At 42.3% G+C, this 14,466-nt stretch overlaps 1 protein-coding gene across 5 annotated transcripts in view; it reads right to left on the minus strand.

Moving 5' to 3' along the window:
* Positions 1-14,466, minus strand: part of LOC129763460 (E3 ubiquitin-protein ligase highwire) — a 154,310-nt gene that overhangs the window by 128,383 nt on the left and 11,461 nt on the right. For all 5 annotated transcript variants that reach the window (XM_055762537.1, XM_055762539.1, XM_055762538.1 and 2 more), the window contains exons 13-21: positions 12,811-12,905; positions 12,176-12,752; positions 11,574-12,120; positions 11,375-11,511; positions 11,149-11,318; positions 5,479-6,014; positions 4,440-5,420; positions 4,223-4,378; positions 4,111-4,161 (exon numbers count right to left, since the gene is read on the minus strand). In XM_055762537.1, the coding sequence (XP_055618512.1) occupies positions 4,111-4,161; positions 4,223-4,378; positions 4,440-5,420; positions 5,479-6,014; positions 11,149-11,318; positions 11,375-11,511; positions 11,574-12,120; positions 12,176-12,752; positions 12,811-12,905 (3,250 nt within the window). The remainder of the gene's footprint in view (positions 1-4,110; positions 4,162-4,222; positions 4,379-4,439; positions 5,421-5,478; positions 6,015-11,148; positions 11,319-11,374; positions 11,512-11,573; positions 12,121-12,175; positions 12,753-12,810; positions 12,906-14,466) is intronic.

Below are 14,466 nucleotides of genomic sequence, written 5' to 3' on the forward strand. Positions count from 1 at the left end.
CAGAGCAGATTATGGAAGTACCTGACAAAACTTTTACCCGAAGTCTCGGAGGCGGACATCCAAATCCTCGCCAAAGAATGTTTGCAGACGGATGACTTAGTGGCAAAATAACTTATTCCCAGGGGCCGATCGTTGAACACGTTGATGTTTGTGTCCTTGGGGATAAGTTTGGATATTAACCAAAACTCGAAAACTAAAGGACCGCTGAAGGACCTTGACCGTTTATTACCAGAACGGTCGTCAATTAAGGACAAAGACAAACACGCTTCTCCATTCTTTGCTTTCTTGTGACTTTGACGTTGTAGTATTCACTGAAACATGGCTACACACTGACATCCCGAATGCTGTGCTCGCGAAAAATTACTCCATCAACCGTTGCGACCGGAATCCTCGCACTAGCGCACTTTGACGTGGCGGAGGTGTACTGATTGCCGTGATGTCTGATTTGCTGATTTGCTGATTTGCAAAGCCGTGCATCTTAAGGACTGCGAGAATCTCTAGCAAGATACTGTGCAAGTAATTCTTCCACACGAATCGCTCTTCCTGTGTTGCATATACACTCTGTCCAACTTATATAAGACCAGGTGATAATTTTACTGATTTGTGTCATTGTAAACAAACAATGCTTCAATTTATAGTATAGTGTATACATATTGGTGACTGCATACACTCCATAATTTTCATATGTGTGTGTGTGCAAGCGCTGAGCGTTAACAAATGTTTTTGTATTTTTAACCAGCGAAGAAACTAAGCAGTGGATTAAGGACCAAAAACTTATTTTTTTCGACTGGCCGGCTCGCTCTCCAGACTTGAATTCTTTTAAAAATCTTAGGGTGATCCTTGTACACAGAATCTACACGAGCAGTGTTTGGATTTCGATCAAAATCGAATGATACACAATGTGTCATGCAAGTAACCTCTCACGAACATATAAACAAATATGAGAGGATCATTCAGATACTTGTATGAATGACAGTAATCACTTGTGTTACACTGGATGATTAAACCAAGAGAGGAACGAAGACTGTTGTTTGCATATTCGAGTTGTATCAAACATCGCAAACCATTTTAGAAGCCTGCATACAAGTTTGCACCGCATATATCTTCCCGCTAGCGAAACCCACTGCACAGACAAGTGCAAAGCAATAAATGATACAAGAAAAATTACGTCACCTTTTGCGGATAGCAACGAATGGGAAAAGAATGCCGCTGGGGGAAATGATTTGAGTATGATCATATTTGAACGAACGGAAGCGATTTTTTCAGTGAATAGATCATTTGGGAAACACTGTACACGAGAGAAAGCAGTACACTACGATTGAAGAGCTCAAGGCCGCAATTTCTGAGACATTGGAAAATATCGAGAAATCCATTCTGCAGAATTTGGTAAATAGTATGCCAACACTAATTTTCCTGGTCATTAACCAAAACGGTAAGGTTACCAATTATTGACATGTAAGTCTGATTGTTTTGAATTTTTACATTGATAATACATATGAATTTTGAAATGGTCTTAGACAAACTGGACAGCTGAAATTATCACATTTAAGCACAATAAATAAACCAATGACTCTTTTGGACGAAATTAACATTAAATATACTGTTTCGTATTCCACGGAAGAATATTCGTATTTTTAGCCACGCCTGTCGAAGCCACCCAGACATATTTCCCATAAGACAAGCGCGCGACTCATGTATATTCACACAGTTTTCATTCGACCACCGATAAACAACGACGAACGAAACGAGAGGCACCAGTAGCAACAATAGCAACAGCAGCACCATTAACGCAGTAATATAATCCCGACGATTAGTCACCCTTTCGCTGTGAAGTGAACACGTCTCAACTTGAAAATGCATCCAATAGAAAAGAAAATATAGAGAACATTTTTAACCTGCAAATTGATAATTCATTTCTACAATCCATTTTTGTCGGTGTGTTCAAAACCGCCCGAACATATACATTATTCTAAATATTCAACAACAGCATCTGTTCCTCATGTCAGCGGCGGCTGATCACTTCGTGCCAGCGGGGACTCTAAAAAGAGCTGTGCACGCTGGTCCTCCGACGAGACAGGGGGTTGGTGCAGGCCCTGCAAGCCATCCGTAAAAATGAAACGCACAGGAAAATTCACACAGAAATTCGAGACAGGACAATCGGACTAGACCCACACAAAGAACACGGAGATAGGAAACTTGGAACATGGAACTGCAAGTCTCTCAATTTTCTTGCGAGTATCCAAATTCTTTCGGAAATATTCAGAGCCCGCATTCGACTGCAGGAGTCGAACGTTGCTGCAACATATTCGCAGCGTTACCGGGAGTAGACGAACTGGATGCTGTTCCCCTCGATGAACGCTGGAACACCTTGAAAGCAGCAATAAGCAGCACAGCAGATCCGTTCATCGGGTATGAAGGACGGGGACAACGGAACGAATAGTTTGACGACGAATGCCGAGCGCTCCTGTACGAGAAGGATGCAGCACGCGCAGCTATGCTGCAACGAGCGACTCGGCAAAACGTGGAACGATACAGACTGAAGCGAAGACAACAAACACACCTCTTTCGGGAAAAAAGCGTCGCATTAAAGAGAAAAAGTGTGAGGAAATGGAGATGCTTTATTGTTCTCGAGAATCGTGGAAGTTTTTCAATAAACTAAACGCCTCGCACAAAGGCTTTGTACCGCGAGCCGAAAGGTGCAGGAACAAGGAGGCATCTTGACGAACAAACGCGAGGTGATCGAAAGGTGGAGGCAGCATTACGATGAACACTTGAACAGCGCGCAGACAGGAGACCAAGACGGCGTTGATGTGGGTGGTATTGGTACATGAAAAAGATGTTTTCATTTTTTTTATGCCGAATGTTCTTTTTTGCCAAAAATCGACATTCTGGGATTTTTTTTAATTCGAGTCAATACGTATGATTTAGGGTGCTAATGAAAATGGCCAACCGTAAATCATGTTGTATTCAAGCAATTTTAAAACATTTGGCACAAACAAAAAAAAACCAAAACTTAATTTTTATGTACTCCACCCAATCCCATAAAAGCATCGGGCATGATTGATGTTCGCTCGTTGTGTTGTGCTTGCTAGCTCGCTCGTAACTATGGTTTCATTACCTTCCCTTTTTTTTCAAGAGGCTTTAAACTTCTTCACTCCATTCGCCTCTAGTGGTTTCAAATCGCGAATGGCTTATTTATATCGGATAAGTTGAAAACGGATAGAAACGAATGTATTAGTTGCTCGTTAATGATGGCACGGGAAGTCAATCACACAAACTGGCAGAACAAATGTATAGGAAAATGGGAATACGTCCAGTTTTCAATAATTTAAACCGTTTAGAGATTAGGGAATTGTAATGTACATTATCAAACAAATCTCAGAGAATTTCCGATTCCATTGGTATGCAAATCATCAGAATTCGTTCGCTGTGAATAGTTATTAACCTTAACTTTATTTCAGAAAACGTGTTTCCATCCTTCCTGAAAGACGTAGTTCTAGGTCAAAATGAGGTGCGTACACGAAAAGAAGGTATTTCAGCATTAAAACTATGCTTTATCAATACAGAAATCGTTAAACTATCCATCTATGAGGTCGTGTACTCTAGTGGCCAGATAGTGTGAAAGCCATGACCAAACAAAATAGCATGAGCCTACCACTAACTGACAAATTCCGGGAAGGCCTATAGATTTACTATGGAACTCGCTGTCGCGAATAATCCGCACCATAATCGGGGTCCTACTGTACGCGCAAACAGTAATGTTTAGAGTATTCAAACGTTATACATTGTCATAGATGATCGGTATATGGGTACATCACGATACATAGATGTTATGTGTCTTGCTGCTGTGTCATAAAACTGTACTGCTCGTGGATGAAATCCACGTATGGATGGACAAATATATGCAGACTCAGTGAGGCGTTATTCACAAATTACGTAACGCTAAAAATCCGGATTTTGGAACACTCTCTCCCCCCTACGTAACGTAATTTCCTATTTCTAATACACAGTAAGTAACGAAACCTCGACCCCACTCCCCTCCCCCCTTCAACCTCACGCGTTACGTAATTTGTGCACGACGCCTAAATTAATTATTCATTGTATACTCACATCATACAGCAATTCCAACTGATACTCGTAACTTCCGGAACCAGAGTAGACCTGGTAAACAGCAAAAACATATTAAACCACCTTTTCACAAAAACCAAACCAATCAAATTACACATGCTCCAGCTATCGAAATTCCCGGCCTATCGACGGTGAACGCAATCGCATCCGGTCCAAAATTGCCTGTGTTCCACGTTTTGCTGACATCCACTTTGGCAAACCGATTGCCACTCGAATGAAGAACATTAGAAGGGACAATCGCTGTTTCAGTCTAAAAATATACAGCAACATGAATATTCGCCGTGTTGAATACCTAAACGGAAAATTCTTACATCAATCGTACAATTTTGGTAGATAATCTCCGCCAACATTTTAGACAGCAAGCGGCAGGAATTTGTTATGAGGTTATTATTTAAACGACGTTTCATCGCGTCGCCATTATAGATATCTGCACTTTGGTTATTATAAATATTTTCAATTTTCAACCTTATTGGCTTGGAAATAATGTCGAGTAATCTACTCAACACATCCTTGAATGTCCACGTATTACAACCTATTGTCTTCTCTTTCTGGGTGCGGTACAACATCTGTTCCACCAGAATCGGATACTGATAGTTTTCCGTGCTGAGTAACATAGGGAATCCTAAGTTATCACTAGGACTCGTGAGGGACTTGTACTCCACATTCGGCGATAACATAGAGAACGTTGAACGCAGATTTATATTGGGATCACACAATCCAGCCAGAACCCCACTAAGTAAGCGCGAATGGAGAATTCCTTTATCAATTTGAGCCAGAAGATTGCAAATGCAGCTCCATTTGAGAAACGAAGTTGGATAGAACGCATTGAAACAGCTCACGAACGTTGTGTGGCACTCATCCAGCACATCCAATATCATAGAGCAAATGTCATTGCCACACTGGTAAGGCAACTCGTCGCAAAGGATCTGCGTCAGCAACGCCCGGACGTCTCCAATGCACTCCGCGAGTTGAATGCTTTCGGTAGCGTTTTTCTTATTCGACATTGGAGTATTTATTTCCATGATGTTTATTTCGTTCACCTTCAGCATGTCCGATTTGCTATCGGCTGACGATACAAGACCATTGTTATCGTACGGTTTAGCTTTGGGAGATTTGTCGGATTTAGGATCCGGTCGAGCATTACTAGGTTTGACTTTATTCGGTTGTTTTTCGCTGTTTCCGAATCCTTTGTAGGGATAGATATCGTTGATATATTTCCTCAGAAGCCTCAAACACGCTTTACAAATATAAACCAATCGGTTGAGCGATATTGTGTTCTGGTTCGGTTTTCGCTAGAATCGGAAAATACTGTTATAGAGAAAAATGTAACTGATTAATTGCAAACCATACCGTTTCCAACAAATCGGTTGTCGAAACCTTGAATGAACTCCACGCCCAGTTCAGCTGCATAACCAAACTTTCGAAGCAATCTTTGGTGAGTGTGTTAGCGAATTTCTTCGATAGTTTACAAACAGGCTCGTTCGTGATGGACGGAAATACAGCTTTGCTGCTTTGCGATATAACCTTGTACAAAATGGACGGGATTTGACCGGAACTCACATTCGTGCCATTGTTTGCCTTTTTCGAAGTCTTGAAGTGGAACACAACGTTATCCGATGTGCTGATGGTGGATTGTCCTGAAGAGCCACAATCCGAAGATGGTCCGGAGATTTTCGCCTGCACTAGATACCATCGTTCAGCGGTGATCGTCAAAGGACTGGGCAGCGTTATATTGTACTTGCACTTCGAAGGACATTCGAACGGAATATCATCCACTTCTGATATTAGCACTCCATCTTTTTCATTGTTACCACCATCGTATCCTAGGTCGAACAGTTTCAGCTTGCAGGTATACTCGCCTCGACCGCCGTACATCCCGAAACCAGCTGAAAATATACATGACAAAAGATCTCGTTACTCATAAATTCTATATTCTCTTGGGATGGAGTCCTTCCAAGTGATTTTGTCAGATGATAAACATACAGTATATTGTTGATCTTATTAAAACGCTTGGAACATTTAGAATCGGAAATCACTGTTCATATCATAGTCGTAGTAGGCGTTTCTGAAATCTTTTGACAACGAATTGTTTGGAAACCCTGTATTTTTTACGGTAAAAAAATCACGTTGATTCTCATTGTTTTAAAAAAGTTGTGCAGGATGGAAGACGAGAGCAGAAATTTGATTTTGGGCACCCACATTAAAAATCCCGCGGAGTCAATTACTAAAATCGCAAAAATCGCTGAAAGTGACTGAATCGACCGTGTATGATGTGCTGGAACGTTTCCATGTATATACAACTGTTGGGCGGATGAATCAAAGGACGCGTCGTATTGGAACTTACAATCGGAAACTGAGGCCTGCGGCATCGCCAAAAAACACAACTCTAACCAAAGTACCATCCGGAGAATCCGTATACGAAAAGGTTTTCGTAATTTTCGTGCCTACAAGCAACCAAACAGGCCACTGAAGCAAAATCTGGTGGCCAAAAGATGCGCTCGAAAGTTGTACAATAAGGTTTTGACGAAGTACGAATGATGTATACTGAAAATGCATACTTTCCTAGAAGGCCACTGCCAAAGAGGCTATCGCTAGCAAATTTAAGTTAATTTTCGCTGATAAATTTGTCAGGATGTTCTTGATTTAGCAAAGAATTTGCAGCTGTAGACAGAAAACTAGGGCTGTCGTCACAAACAAGACACTGGACTGAAAAATGTATAGGTGTCCATTTAATAGGGCTCACAAAGGTCCGGTGAAGTTTTGGACAATTTTGGCAAGCTGCCACTACAGTCGAGAGGTGCTTCAATGGTACCATGACAATGGGGTCGATTACATTGCAAAAGACCTCAATCCTCCCTATTGTTCCGTCTGCTGGGAACCAGGGGGGTGGACTGTATATAGTTCGTTGCTCCACTCTTGAAGACAACGAGGTGCGTGGAAGGAACCCTCGTGTTCCTCACGTCTTACTTTTCTGGGTGGGAGCCCCTTGTGGCTCCGCTCTATGCTCTGAAAAGAGCATTTTTACTCTTTCGGAAATGCTTTGGACTTGGGGCAGAGTAGCACAGAATGGAAACATGGTTGTTTGTGATATCTAGACTATGTACATTTTATTCTCTTCACATTTAATTCGCTGAATGTATGCATATGCAAATTATTTTCACTCGAATGCTCTGATTGCGTCTCTGTTGAATTTCTCTTTCCGTTGTATTGGTGCCAACGCTGATGTGATTATATTGATGCGGTTATTCTTGTTGTTGTTGCTGCTACTGTCTTGCGATACTGCTGTTATCGGTGTAAAAATGCATTTGCTGCTCTTGTACAGTCATCGCCACTCTTGCGATTCTGTTGAAGTTACTTTTGCCGCTGCTATCGTTGATTTGATTGCTGCTTCTTTGTTGTTATTTGCACCATGGTTGATAGTTGACTTTTTTCACTCTTGCACTTGTGGCTAGCTGGGTGGTTGGATGGAGACTGATCATTTCGCACGGTCGGGCGCACTTTTATGCTGAATCGCTTCGTTTCGTATGAAAAAGGGGCGGTGCTAATGATACGAAAATTTTGTTAGTTCTAACAATGGTTGCTATGGTGATCTGGGATTACTTGATCGCCAGCACTCCTCCCTAATCCTCGATTCTTAGAAATCGCTTCTGGATCATGATTCCAGCTTGAACAAGTGGCTTGGTGAATCCATCATCAGCTCGACTTTTGGTGTTAACGTATTTTACCACAACCAATCCACTTCTCGTTGCCTTGCTTGCTATACCGAAGTCGATTGCCTGCCGTGCCCTCCAGATAGCGCAAAATCCTCTCCACTGCTTCCCAATGCTTTCGTCCTGAGTTGCTACTGAACTGGCCTACAGCATTGATCGCGCAGCAAATATCCGGATGTACTGCAAGTATCCAACAGCTTCCTTTTATGGAACGTTCTTCATCTGCTCTGCTTCTTCCGCATTCTGTGGATTTGTCCAACCGCTCACTGGCTTCAAACAGCGTAGAGACAGAATGATAGCTCGTCATATAAAACCTGTCCAGCACGTCCTCAATGTAGCTTTGTTGGTCAAGAGACAACTTTCCACGCTCACGATTTCTAACAATCCTAAGTCCCAGGCAAAGCCTCGCTTCACCCAGATCCTTCATCTGAAATCGGATACATAGGAACTACTTCAATCGCTTCTTCAGCTTTGCGTTGTTTATGAAGATCAGAAAGTCATCCACATAGATAGTGACGAACATCCTTCTGCCTTCATCAATTTTGTAATACAGGCAGGGATCCACTTTCGATTGTTCAAGTGCTAATTCACGTATCGCCTCATCCAACTGTTGATTCCAAACACGGTTGGACTGCTTCAAATCGTACAGCGCCTTCTGAAGTCGAAACACCGTCATCCTGTCCTTCATAAATCCTTCTGACTGTTGCATATGGTTTACTTCGTTGTTCAGCTTCCCCTGCAGAAAAGCTGTGGCCGCATCCCTTTGGTTCACCTCCAGATCAAATTTCGTCGCCAACGCCATCAGGAATCTTATCGTCGAATAACGGATCAAATATGAATAAACTTCGTCGCAGTCAATGCCCGGACGCTGTGAATACCCCTTGATGACTAAGCGGGTCTTGTATCGCTCAATCTTCCCGTCAGGTCCTCGTTTCGTCTTGAAGACCCATTTATTTTTCATTGTTTTCCACCTTCTGATAAATCCTCGCATAGCTGCCATCCAAAGCTCGCGATCTGATCTACTACGTCTACGAGGTTGGATCGCTAAACTGTCTGGCATCCGGAGCCGCAGTAAATCTTGTACTGTTTGTGGTCGACTGTAGGAAAACATTTTGATCAGCATGCGCGCTATACGTATTATAATATTTATATTTGCATGCTCACTAGCGCTCCCGACCATTGTGTCGCAATTCAAGCTGCTTTTCAATCGGTATATCCTGTCCTCGGCTATACCATTCTGCGTTGGCGTGCATGGACAGGACTTTTTATGCCGTATTCCATTTCGCTTCAGACATGCCTTGAATCGTCTGCTCACATATTTCCGACCATTGTCGCTGCGCAATATCTTCAACTTGCACACAGATTGCCTTACTGCCATTGCTTTCAATTCTTCGTACGCCTCCAACGCCTGATCCTTTGATTCCAGGATATATGAAAACCTTCCGTGTAACATCATCGATGAATGTTGCAAAATATTGGCTTCGTCCTAATGACTAATGACTCCAAATGTTCCACAAAAATCTGTATGAACTAACTCCAAACGCTCCTTGGCTTCCGAATCACTACCAGGGAATACATCAGGAGCATGCTTACCTTGCACGCACGAGACACAATCCAGCGTTTCCATATTCTTGATGGAGAAACCATTGGCCATGTTCTGCAACCGTTTTAAGCTCTCTACATTCAAGTGCCCAAATTTTCTGTGCTGTGTTTCATTGATTAAGTCGATCAGTCGATCAGACTTTTAGCTGTGCCGGACGCTAACACTTCTCCGTCTTCGGTATGCACCTTACAATCGTCCGCCGTGAACAACACCGTGAAGCCTACTGATTTTACTAACTGACAACAAATTCGCTGCCAGATCTGGAACATTCAGCACGTCTTGCACGTCCCCCGAACCTTCGAGATAATCCAAATTGATGACACCCTTCAGTTTGGCCGTCATATATTGTTCTGAGCACTCGGCGTTCGAAAACATCAAGTGATTGTGAGTTCTCTTCGAGCATCGTCCATGCTTTGTGCTCAAAGAGAACAACCGGTCGAATCATGGATTTGAACATCGTACGGGGTCGGAGTTTGTTGCACCTCAAGGATTTGCGGAGCCCATAGTAGGCACGACTCCCGTTGACTATGCGTCTTCGAATTGTCGTTTGTTACCAACAAACCAAGGTGGGAAAATTCTTCGTCCACCTCGAGCTCGTCGCCGTCGATCCCAACATAGCAACTAAGAAAGATTTTTTACTATCAGCCCCTCCTACTAGCATGTATTTTGTCTTAGACGCATTAATCCCAAGTCCAATCAGCAATCAGCCAATCATGCTTCGTGTGTTTCAGTCGGGTATACAAGTCCACTACCGTCGTAGGTGTTCTTTCGGTTATGTCCAGATTATCGACGAAGCAATTTAACTGACTAGACTTGTTAAAAATTGTGCCCCGCAAGTTGAAGCCCGTTTTCTGCATATCATCATCCAGAGCAGTGAAGTCCCCTGTGAGTCTCAAATTATTCCGATAGATCGCCTGAGATCCACACACTGCAACACACCGTTCATCGTTGCCTGAATCAGTCAGCTTTCGAGGAAAACTGTGTTCATCCTTGATTTCCCATAGTTGTCCCATATTTCCCACAAATCGACTTACAATTGGTGATGGACGACGAAAAAGGATCTGAGACAGAGTTTTGTAGGCACCATTCAGGATCGTGATTGCACACTAGTTCGCACAACCCAGCTTGTTAACTTTTTTTATATATGGGACAGATTACTCCATATTGCCACTCTTACGGTAGCTGTTCCATGTCCCAGATTCAGGCTATCAACCGCTGCATACACTGTATAGTTTTCGCTGGATCCCCCTTGAAGAGCTTTATTGAAGTGCCATCCTTACTAATGGCTTTGTGGTTCTTTAACTGATTCATGACTCTTTGACTTCACCCACCTATGGAGGTGGTATATTGTGGTTATTCACTGTACCGATGTAGTATTCAGATGTTCATCGTAGTGCTGCTTTCACCTTTTGATCATCTTGCGTTCGTCAAGATGCCTTCTTCCCTGTTCCTACACATTTCGGCCCGCGACACAATGTCTTTGTGCGAAGCGCTTAGTATCTTGAAGAGCTTCCGCGATTTTCGAGAACAATAATTCCATCTCTAACTCCTCACACTCTTTCTCTTCCAGAAGGCACTTTATTTCCGAAATAGATGTGTTTGATACCCATTCAGTCCACTGATGAATATATTTTCTAGCTCTCTTTCCTTCTCGTGTTCAGACAGTGTAATGTGACGTAGGTTTAATTCAATGCGAATGATACATACCAACAATGACATCTGTGTCACACATGAAACGAATGGCTTCAACACTGTAGCTCGAGTATCCCCAGCCGCCACCGAAGCTGTCGAATCGGCAAACCGTATTATACTCGCAGTTGTCTTTTCCATCAATGTTCATCTTGTGTCCAGCGTCCGACGGCAAGAAGCACTTTTTACTACAAACAAATATTTTTATGAACATCATGCTTAAAATAGTTCAATTAGAACTCACAGATATCTTTGATTAGTGGTTAGAATATCTAGCGATGCCAGAATGTTAAGAGACGCTTGATAACGCGTAACTTCGGCGTCTGCTTGGGATGGAAGCGCAATCTCCGGCGTTAGAATTGCAACTAAATCTTTAGCATGCTGAAAATGGTTACAAATAAACACAGTTGGGTTGACGACTGTTCGATTTCCACGACTCTTACCTCTGAGTTTGGTGAGATACCGGAAGCAATAACGTTGAAGAACATCATACTTTTCGAAACGCTATCAAATCCCCACAACACGTTGAAACAAGGGTCCATTGCAAAAGCGAAGCTAACGTGAGTCTGTCTACCGCTGACGTCTATAGCGTACTTCGAATCGTAACAAAGATCTAAATCCGAAAGAAAATGATTCTCTTGGTTCTCTAGGATTCCTTCGGCGCTGTGATGCGGATGTGGTTGTGGCTGCACCGGTCTGACACGTTTTCTACAATTGAGGTATTCTTTTTCGTCCATTTTCTCCATTAACGTTTTGAAGTCAAACTGATTTCTATTGTGAGCTTTGCAGTTCCCATTGCGTCGGTTTATAGCGATACAATTCAGTGGATATTGGTTGTTAGGTATTAACAGTATGGTATTCTTATCTGCCACAACACTAAATTTCGAAAGCATTGATGCGTTTACCAATGATTCATCTATCTTGATAAAAGTCTGATCACCGCTTGCACCGATCCATGATGCTTTCTTACCCGTGGATGGACCTATTCCACTAAAAAACAAAATTATGATGAATACAGTTTGTTTCTGTGGTTCTTCTAACTTACTTAACAGCTCCTGGTGAACAATTCCATAGGAATTTTTGTCGTTGCAAAAGAATATCATTGACACTCATTTTATCGCTGGATTGGTCGAACCGTGTGGATAGATTACCAGACGAATTTCCATATGAATCCGACCCTGTTGTTAAGTTGGTTTCTCCCGGCAGTCTACCCAGCTGTCCTTTTTGGAAGTTCCCAAAAGAATACACAATGCCTTTTGTGGTCAAAATTACTGTATGATTGCTTCCAGCTGCCACCTGGCTAACCATGTACGGTATTTTCACCAAATGAGCACCAGAAATGGGTTGAAGATCACCTGATCCTAGTTGACCGTATTGGTTACTACCGAAGGTAAAAACTTCACCTGCCAACGTGAGCACGACTGTGTGATGGAGTCCACAGCTAATCTGAACGATTGGGCTCTTCGTGGGTAACTCAACACGTTGCGGAGCAACTGGGACAATCCGGGGTGTGTCTGTGTCCGAAAATTGACTGCCCTCTTCGCCAAGTCTGAGACTGTCGTATTTACGATTGATTGCATCCTTTGCCTTTTCCGCTACTGATTGCGTATCGGTATTGTTTTCTGTGAATGATTTGTTTACTATTGGGAGCAAATAGGTAGAATAGCGATAACCGCTTACCAAACGGTGGAGTTCCACTTTCCTGTGAGGCAACACAGACACTACAGCTGCCACATTTAGAACAACCCGCGCTTCCATGACCACAAGAGCAGGGACTGTAAATCAGAGAATATATAAATCATGAAAATACATGCCAGCTTGCATCTATAAAAATGTCATGTATAATTTTAAGTATTATTTTAGAAAATGGGAGAAATTGAGTATTGTTACGCTAGTAAAATATTGGAGCGAATGCTGAATCTTCTCGGCCGCCGACAACTTGTTTTCCGCCCGGATTATGATACAGCTACTATTTCGTTAACCTTGGTGAGGTTTCACAAGATACCATGTTCATGGACCTGTATACGTGCCTTGACTTGTTATAAACCTACAACCGCGCCTGGACACCAGAGGTCATTAAACAACTGATTGTATGTAGACAAGGCTCATACACTTCCCGCCGCAAAAGAGTCTTCAATTTACCCTAGGAAATCATCATTCAATCAACCGGGCGGAGAAGCGTTTGCATATGGTCCGCTCTTCTGGAAATAAAACCATATGCTAAGAAGTTATCGAACTAAACATATAAATAAAACATGAAAACATTAAACACACAACTTTAAGCACATAGGAGTTCCCGATTCTGTTCCTGAAGCGTAATGAAGGTTTTCCAAAATAAAAAAAACAGCTCTACTGACACAGCTAATACGCCTTCGTCCCTCACGTGTATTCAGATTCAGCATACAACATTTGGCTGCATATGGCGGCAGGTTTCGCAGGATCACGCTTAGGCAGACTGAGCGCTTTACGAATCAAAAATTTAAAAATCCGCTCAATCCTTTTTTATCTGTATTATGTGACTTTCAACACTTTTGGCTGGTTCGTCACTTTACTTCCATTTTTGGAAGAATGTCAGAAGAGAGAATTGAACTCGTGATCTTTATCGTGAGAGGTACGGATGTTATCACTACCAGGGCTCGGCATAGTAATAGTCAACTGAGGATAGTCTGCTGACTATGGTGAAATTCCCCTCCACATTCAGTTGGAAATGAATTTTGGCTTCATCACGTTTCTTCTCCGCCAAAACGACTAAACAGTCAGTTGGGTATTTAGTGGCTTTCCCCCTCTATGACTCGACTATCTCATTTAATTCTTCCCCGTCAAATTGTCTTCATTGCAATTTGAAGTGACTTCCCCCGAAACAAATTCGTTCCTCTTTCTCATGTACCACGTATACATGCATCGATGTTTGAGTTCAACGTGGTTTGACATACGTTACAGGTGAGCAAGATTTTTTTGTATCGTACACGAAAATTACTCACACGTATAAAATAACGTGCAGTATGTGTGCGCTATTTTGCACGCTATTTACTAATACTAACGCGATGACCTTTTAAGCATACCTGATAACTGTCTGAGTTCACGATGGGTAGACAATAAACCGTCCATTAATGGAGTAACTACTATTTCGCATTAAAAATCAAGTTTTCGTTTCTCTTTATAGGGACGTAAAAATAAGATTTCCTAAGCGGGTAACAATTTCGTTCCTAGGGGGGTAGAAATGTGGATTGAAGTCAGTTGAATGAATAGGCAGATTTGTATTCATTAGTCCCGTCAGTTAGAATAACCATAGACTGGACTAGTTCACCAGTCATCCTCACTCCCAAAGCTGGTCAA

This window comes from Toxorhynchites rutilus, chromosome 1 (assembly GCF_029784135.1).
Source record: "Toxorhynchites rutilus septentrionalis strain SRP chromosome 1, ASM2978413v1, whole genome shotgun sequence".
NCBI lineage: Eukaryota > Metazoa > Arthropoda > Insecta > Diptera > Culicidae > Toxorhynchites > Toxorhynchites rutilus.